Raw genomic sequence first — 8,749 nt, forward strand, 5'->3', positions numbered from 1 at the left:
TCTGAGCCCTCCCATCATTGATTGTCTCTCCAAAGGGCATCAATTTTGTTATCTGTCTTTTATCCAGGGGGAAATCTGTACCTCCCACTATCCATAAATCTTGCTTTAGTCCCTGCACAATGTTGACCTGAAAAGGGTATGGCAGATGAAAGGCATCTATTTAACAGTCCCTTCCTTTCCCCTCTTCTCTCAGTGCCACTGACCTGTGCCTCCACCTCACCTCTACACTGCCATGGCCACTCTAGACACGCTGCCCGTTCTCAGTGACCCGACTTACCCCATCCCGGAGAGCTTCCACAGTTTTTCTCCCCGGCCATCCCAACCCATCTCCCAGAGCACCATGGGCAGCGTGGGCAGCGGCGTCGCCAATGACCAGGAGTTTGCCATGAAGAGCGTGGGGACCCGGACGCAGAGCAGCAGCCGGCAGACGGAGGGCTCTCGCAATGGGTATTCCACACGGGAGATCTCCAACCGCTACTCGGGCGAGGAGAAGACATACAAGACAGAGAAGGTCTCCAATTCCCTCTACATCAACGGCGACCTGCGCAAGAGCGAGAAGGTGAAGATGGACATCTGTGGGAACGTGACCACCAACAACGAGAAGAACATGCCGCCACCTCCCCAATACCGAGAGCCCAACAACCCACCAAAGATATTGCCAATCTCCGGCAAACTAGACCAGGTGAGAATTCCCACCTCCTGGAATGCTCCTCCTGGAGCAGCCTGGTGACCGTGGCACACCTCTTAAAACACAGACCAGGAAGCCTTGGGCAATGGTGCAATCCTGACAGTCTAATTCTCACTATGTAGATGGCATCACTTTTACCTAGATAATAATTCTTACTACTTTCAGGGGGAATGTTAGTTCTTGAGGAACCCAAGAGCATGATCACAAGTCTTCTACAGCTAATTTTCCGGCTCATTTAAGTCATTGGCTATTCCAACCTACCCGAGATGCTGTGCCTACCTCCCTGATTGATGAAGAGGGAGCTAGAGCAGGCTCTTTTTCCAGTAGGTCCAGCATCTGTGTTCCACTCTTGGGTTTTGTGCCATTTATAGGCCGTATCCAACAGCCCACTGCTACCAAAAGTTGTTGCTTGAAAGCAGCCATGATCCCAGTTCAAAATCCCAGTGGCCCTTGTGAGGGACAAGTTAACAAGGCTTGAAACCTATTCCTGTGAGCGTTATTGCCCATCCGAAACCAGTCTTTGTGGCTCATACTGGCTTCGGGAGCAAACATCTCCTTGATGTTTGAGGAGCAAAGCCCCAGAGCCAGCAGTGGTTTATACAGCGTAACAATGTGTGTTGCGGGGATGCTGCCTTGTGCAGTATCATTTCTGCAGCGTGTGGTGGCCTTTCCTCCTGGGTTGTTAATCCACTGGTCCCTGTAGCCCATCTCAGTCCCGCATGCACCAGGGTTCTGGTTTCCAACCTTATCAGCTCACCAGGGGTCATTCTGTTTCTCCTAGATGGCACTTTGCTAATCATTGTTGCACATATTTCCTAACAAAAAGCAGCTTCCTCTGGCTTAATTCTCACCTGAAACCCAACCTCCAGTAGAGGAGACTCAATCCCATTTTGAGGAAAATCTTGTTCACAGGGCAAGGAATGTGCAAGGTCTGAAAATACTTCCTAAATCCTTTATATCTGTGGTCCATTCTCCCCCCAGCTTTGCTTATGCCCCTAGAAAACACATTCAGTTGAAGAGCCCCTTCAGCATGTTCCTTTCACAGTGTCACGGCTGGGGTCACAGCTCTTTCCAAGCATAAGCAGGACAGGATGTCCATACAGGTGAGGTATCACCACTGTCAGGAGGGAAACGTGATGCTCCTGGAGCAAAACAGCTAATCCAAGGGTTCAATTCTATTTTCAGCTAAAGGACAATGCACTTTCAGTGCTAGACGTCCTTCAAAATATAATCTGCCAAAATCAGAGTTGTTTTGATCAGGTCTAGCTGGCAATTGGCACCCCTCCTTCTTGCAAAGAGCACTAAGAGGACCCAAGGACTATTCCAGGGAAAAATCACACAGATTTGGGGTGAATCAAGGTGGTTTCTTCTCACTTGGGGCAAGGGAAGAAAAAGTGTTGCCCTACAAGTGATCACAGGTCCCTCATGTAAAATCCCAGATGGCTCCGGGTGTAATAAGGCTGAGAAATATGGAGCTAGCCCGTGACATCTTAGCTCCACCACCCCCATCCCGTGCCGATGTATCTCTTGTGTGTGTTGTTTCCAAGCTTCCTGCTGTGTTTGATGCGTGGTCCTTTTTCCTTTTTGCAGAGCAATGAGCCCTTAGTTAGACCCTCAGCCTTTAAACCAGTAGTTCCTAAAAACTTCCATTCCATGCAGAACCTCTGCCCGCCGCAGAGCAACGGGGTGACAGAGAACAGAAAGAGCTTGAACCATGCCAACAGCAATAGCCCATCCGCACCCAAAAGTGGACTCGACAAGAGCAGCCTTAACAGGACTACAAACCAAGTGGGGGGCCTTTCGGATTCAGGCCGTAACTCATTGACAAGCTTGCCCACCTATGGGACAGGCTACAGCCAGCACGTGGGTCCAATGAGCGCCTCCACCAGCCACATCAACCGCATTGGTACAACCTACGTGGACAAGAACATCGTGGGATACAACGGGATATCTACCTCAGACAGCGGGCGGTCTTCGAGCAAGAGCACCTCTTCTTTCAACAGACTGAACCATCTCAATGAGACAATGCCTTTCCACTCGCCTTCCACGGACGATATCATCCAAGACTTGGAAGACCGGCTGTGGGAGAAGGAGCAGGAGGTGCTCCAGATGCGAAGGAACTTGGACAAAAGTGAGGCAGCCATCTTCCAAGTGTTTGAGGAGAAGCAGAAGATCTGGGAGAGGGAAATGGAGGACTTGAGGCAAAACTACGCCAACAAGTTGCAGCAGGTCTCCAAAAAGGCGCAGCGGGCTCAGCAAGCTTTGCAGCTCCAGATCTTCAAGCTCCAACAGGAGAAAAAAAAACTCCAGGATGACATGGGACAACTCCTGCAGCAACGAGAGGAGCTGGAGAAGAAATTCATGGCTTTCAAGAAGGAGCAGGCTGAGTTTCTCCCAAAGATTGAGGAGACCAAGTGGGAGGTAAGAGCCTTGTGGTAGCAGACCTTGAGTGAGGTTCTTGTTGAGTGGTAACCCAAAGCACATCCCGTTTGCCCTAAGTGGATCTCACAGACAATGGGCATGGGTTGGTGGGCTCCATGTAACAGATTACCTCCTCATTTGTGTGATCCCAAGCCTATAATTCTCAATTAAACTAAAATGAGCACAACTTTTGGTGCACACCTCCTGCGCTGGCCAGTAATCTGGCTTCAGTCTGGTCACTCCAACCTGTGATATTTGAACCCCGTTTCAGTGAACACAGATCTTTCCATACTGGTATTTGTGCTATCAAAAATGGGTTTAAGTCCATTTTAATTAAATTCTTCTAACACCTGCCTTGGGGCAAACCTTGAAACTGCTTTGCAAATACTTGATCCTTTTTTACTTAAGACATAAAGCAAGAGAGCCAAGAATGATGCCAATAGCCAGTTTAGCTCACGCTTTCCATGATAACACTCTGTTTTCACTTGTTAATGAGTTTATCTCTCCTAAAAGGCTGAAAGGCGAATTCCTCTTTCTAGTTCTCCTTTTCTTACATGTTTTTCCTACTGTTTCTATTTTTAGGCCATCTGATGGAAGTCTGTTTGCATAGCCAGTGCTAACACACTTCTTTTTTCAGCCTGATCATGTGAAGAATTTTAATCCTTCCATGGACTGGCTAGAAACTTTAACTTTATTAAGGGTGCAGAGGCAAAGCGTAGCTCTAGAATCCAGAAGAGCCTATTCTGCTAATCCTGATGGAAAGTCAATGAAGCTGGGATTAAAGAGGCTCTGAAATGTGCTATTTGCAGATGTTCAGCAGAGCTTATTAGAGGCTTGCTGGAAAATCTCTGCGTGTTACATCCCAGAACAAACAGGCTGCATTGTCCCATATGATGCCTCCTTTGGCCAGCTGCTCTGCATAGGTCTTTTGTGTGTTCCAACAAGTTAGGTCTGGAATGTTCCCTGATTCACCAGTAAAACTATAGATGAGCTTTCGATTGTTTGCTTCACTGCTATAGTTCCGTCTGCAACAGCTAATCCAGTGATACGGATGTAAAAGACAGGGATCCAGCTTGTGGAGCAAGACACCTAAAATGTGTAGACACCTACACTTATTGACTCATTGACTTGCTCTCCAGGCTCCATGGACTGTATTGCCTAGATCTCCACGGCACCCAAGAAGAGACCTAAATTTAAGTGGTTTAATCTGTAAATTGGTTCCTATCCAAGCTGTTCTTCATCATGTATTTCTCTGCCTTTTGGGAAGAGCTAAGCCCATGGAGAGCACTTTCAGTGAATTGCACAGATTTTAGCTAAGCAGTAACTACAGCACTCTAACTACAGTTAAACCAGCATGATACGGTTCTGCTGCTGCTGCAGACAAGTGCTGATGTGGATGGGGGTACTCATAGAGTTAGGTCTGCATGGGCAACCACCATGACGGTTATCTCCAGGGGAAGGTACTACCAGTAGGTAGCTGTAGGAGACTGTGGGTACATCTCCTAGCTCTTAGGCAGTCTGCAGTAAGCACCAGACTGTCCTAACAGCTGAGCTTCAAGGTCTTGCTCAACATTATGCGCCAGGCAAGCCCTCTATAGCAGAGAAAGGTGGAGGTTGCAATGAAGTCAATGGAGAGGAGTTTGTCTGAGGAACATTGATCCAGCTGGACCAGAGAAGCAACCAGCCTTGTAGGCACAGCAGGAGGGAGAAGAGGCCATGTATTCCATGTGTGACAAGAGACAGGAGCTTCAGGATGGGACACCCTGGTCTGGAGGTGGCTACCAAGTCTACCTTTAACTATGCTTATCCCCTGTGATCACTGGTGGTTCCTTGGTGCCGCTCCCCAGCCCAGGCTCCTGCCGGGACTCGTGTAGGGACTGTTTGTCTCTGCAATTATCCATAGCAAACAGATCAGATCTGCCAGTGCAGAGCCCTGGAAACAATGGAGTTCATGGGAAAAGGAGGGCTTGGTCATTTCTTATGGTTCACTTCCAACACCTGCAACTATTCATTAAACTGTCACCTTTGATAGACTACGCAGGTGCAGAGAGGTTGTCACATTGAATGGTGACACCTATATAATGCAAATACACACTGCAGGAAGGGTATTTCCACTGGGTTTGTGTATCTTACCACATGGTGAGTGGTGGATTCGAATCTGAGCGTCCAACACCCAAGGACAGTCCACGCTAGCCCCATTTCAGCAAGGGTGGGTTGCAGCTTTCTCCTTGATCTTTGGCAGAGGAGCTGTTGCTCTTCATGCCTTGCCCCAGAAGAACTAAATAGCTACCAGTCCCTGGACTGTCCCCAGTGAAGTGAACCCTAATATTCAGTCAGCTGGGTTCTTTAGGAATCTTTGGGAAGCAAAGCATCATAGGACAAGCAAGTAACATCTACTGTCTCTGCATACTGTCCTACACTCCAGTGCTAGGGGAGAGCCTGGATGGTCCCTGGATCTGGGATGTTTCTGTCTCAGGCTTGTTCAAGCTCCAGATCCCACTGAGGTCAGTGGGAAAACTCCACCTGAGAGCAAAGGGTTTGGGGGAAAGCACCACAAGCTTGTGGTTAGGTGAGTAAGATGAATGCAGGGAGGGAAGCATCAGTGTCTACTCACCACTGGTGAGGACCATAGCACTTAGCTTAGCTGCTTGGTCAACTCTAGCTGTGAACAGAATCAGGTCCCTTAGAGACAGGAAGATACCTCCCCCACAAATGTCTGTGTCTTTGGCATGGTCTGGGTCCTGGTGAAGGCTGGAACTCAGTCCTTGAGCAGCATCGCTGCCTGTCCTCTCCATTAACGTAGCCTCCAGCCAATGCAAGGTGACATAGATGTTTCATGGGCAGTGCAGTGGACAAGCAGCATTGATGCCTCCTCTCTGCCCTTCTCCTGCCTCATGGATGCTCTCCCCGTAGGTGTGCCAGAAGGCAGGTGAGATCTCCTTGCTCAAGCAGCAGCTGAAGGACTCCCAAGCGGACGTCTCCCAGAAACTGAACGAGATCGTGGGACTGCGGACGCAGCTCAAGGAAGGTAAGAACTTCCTACGGGAGAAGGAGGAGCAGATCCTCACCCTGAAGGACTCCTACAGCTCCAAGAGCGTCAACCTGGAGATCTGCGAGAGCGAGCTGCAGCGCAAGATGAGCGAGGTCCAAGTGCTGAGGGAAAAACTGAACCACTGTGAGCTGGAGGTCTCCAGCCTGAAGCGGACACTTGCCAGTGTGGGACCCCCGGGACCTTTTGGTGGGGATGCTGGGGAGAAGCTGCGGGACCCGTTGGCTTGTGAGAGCGACGAAGCCAAGATGCAGCGGCAGAGCGAGGACAGCGTCAACACTCTGCGGAAGGAGGTGGAGCGGCTCCAGACGGAGCTGAAGCTGGAGCGGCAGCAGCGGGAGCAGCAAGTGATGGACTTTGAGGAGGAGCGGCGCACGTGGCAGGAGGAGAAGGAGAAAGTCATCAAGTACCAGAAGCAGCTGCAACTGAACTACGTGGAGATGTACCAGAAGAACCAGCTCCTGGAGCATAAAGTGAATGAGATGAACACAAAGGCCACCAGCCCCCCGCACACCGAGGAGAAGAAACCATGGACACCCTCCAGACTCGAGCGAATAGAGTCCACCGAGATCTGAGGTGGGACCAAGACAATACGACCTGATTTCTGTATTGCTGTGCATGTACTACCTACTCAAGCCAGTGATCTTCCGAAGGATAATACACTACTGTAGGAACAGTGTGAGTCTGCTCGCACTGAGCTCCACCACCCTTACTCTCTACTTCTGTGCTCTGTAGGTAAAATAACTGTGGATGTGCGTTGTTTTTCTATGGATAATGCTACATCTCCTTTGGGTTTCTTTCCTAGTACAGCTGGTGAGGGTCAGGGGGCTCTTTTGTAATCTGCCGTGACTGTTACTTCGCTAGAAGCTGCCATCCCCTCTCCTACAATTCACCCCTCTTCGGTTGGTTGTTTTGGAGGGTTGCAGTTGGTATCTTTGGGTTTCCCAAGCAGCAAAACAGTTCAAAGTGGCAGGTTTTAATCAGGGCATTTTTAGCCACATTGGCTAACGGAGCAAAGCGCTCGGGATCGTGAGCAAACTCACTGGTCTGCAGCAAGTATCCTGTCTAGACGGTGGTCTTAGTGAAGTCAGTGCGAGGTTGGCCACTGACTTCAGTGAAACCAGACATATCTCTACCAGATGACTCCCTCTTGCCAGCCCATGGCTGCCATGGTTGCAAGAGGTCAGGACGTCCTTGAGGAGCAGGATGAGCCTGTCCTAGTAACATAAGCCAACAAGGAATGATGACCCAGCAGGAGCCTCTTTGGAGGCTCAGCAGAGCTGTGTTTTCATTTCATTGTGGTTTCCTTCTGCAGTTCCACTCCTCTCCTGGGTTGTGTTCCGCTCTCAACCCTGGGAGAATAAATACCCTCCCACCTCTGCCGTGGTGCCCCTATTCCTACTATATACTCAAGCTGGCTACAGCAAGAAAGAAACTTGGCAATCCAAGCTAGTTTCCCCTCCCAAAAGCCCTCTTCCTTCCCAGAGTCAATGGAATCAAGGTTTGGGGAAGCCTTCAAACCTGCGGGACGTTTAAGCAGACTGAAGCTTTAGCAATTTACCCCAACAGTGGGCAATTGTGCTGCCCCATTCCCAAATGAGTGATGCTTTGGTGCACTTTCTTGGTCCAGGGTCTCCTTCAAAACTGCATCCAAGCCTCACTCAGGAGTTGCAGTGAGCAACATCACCGTCACCACTAGATCACAACGGGGTGAGAGTTAGCCTTCAGTAGAGCCATTTCAAGCAGCATCCCACAGCGATCCCAAGTGGCATCCCACATTCCAGGGACAGGGATAACACAGGCTTAGCTTAAGGAAATACTCAAGCTACTAACTCTGAGCATGGAAGCAGTAATAAGAAAGGAAAATGCTTAAGATCACTCAAGTGCTTATGTCCTGGCAGAACAATAACCAAATCCTATATGCACAGTCACTGGGAATGGTGCAGGCATCAAAAACCAGCATTCAGCTTGAAAAGGTTGGCAAAGTGGGCCTGGTCCTCCCTTTCATGGACACTTTTTTACTGTGATTCACAGTACAGAGATAAAACTTGTTGGGAAGTGGAGTTTGCACTGACTGGTCATGGGCCAAAGGATTAACACAAGTGGGAATAGCAGCTCTTTACCCTAGGGAGCAGCTAGAAGAACAAAGAATTATCACTGGGACATCTCGGAATGCCCATGAGGGGACTCCAGGGAGAGTTTGGCCAGATCACATTCCATGTGCACACCAAGGAAGAACCTCAGGGCACTGAGGAGCTTCCAAACAAAAACCCTGAAGCTACACATTCCCCATGTTCCCTTCCTCAAAAGCTCCCCCTCTCCATCACCAGGTCTGAGCTTCAAGCTGGGGAAAAACATTGTAGTGAGCTCCACAACAAAGCAAAGAGGCTGAGCAGGAGAGAGGAGACTCCAGTCAGTCCCATTAAGCACCAGCCAAGGCCAACAGTATTGCTGGCAGCCATCCCTGGAGCTGTAGGAAATGGAGATGTATGATGAGATCAGTGCATTTCAAGGTCCCGATTGATGGTACCTGTCTTTTCCCACCACTTCTGCCTTTGGAGCTGGCCCATCAGTCTGGGAAACAACAGGGC

General features: G+C 49.5%; 1 protein-coding gene across 1 annotated transcript; it reads left to right on the forward strand.

The window, feature by feature from the left end:
* Positions 1-232: 232 nt before the first annotated feature.
* Positions 233-6,733, forward strand: LZTS3 (leucine zipper tumor suppressor family member 3; the record flags this gene model as incomplete). Its single annotated transcript, XM_080626386.1, has 3 exons — positions 233-682; positions 2,279-3,109; positions 6,023-6,733. 3 exons carry the CDS (start codon positions 233-235, stop codon positions 6,731-6,733), a joined length of 1,992 nt encoding a protein of 663 aa, XP_080482512.1.
* Positions 6,734-8,749: the final 2,016 nt, after the last annotated feature.

This window comes from Psittacula echo (genome assembly GCF_963264785.1).
Source record: "Psittacula echo genome assembly, chromosome: 1".
Lineage (NCBI taxonomy): Eukaryota > Metazoa > Chordata > Aves > Psittaciformes > Psittacidae > Psittacula > Psittacula echo.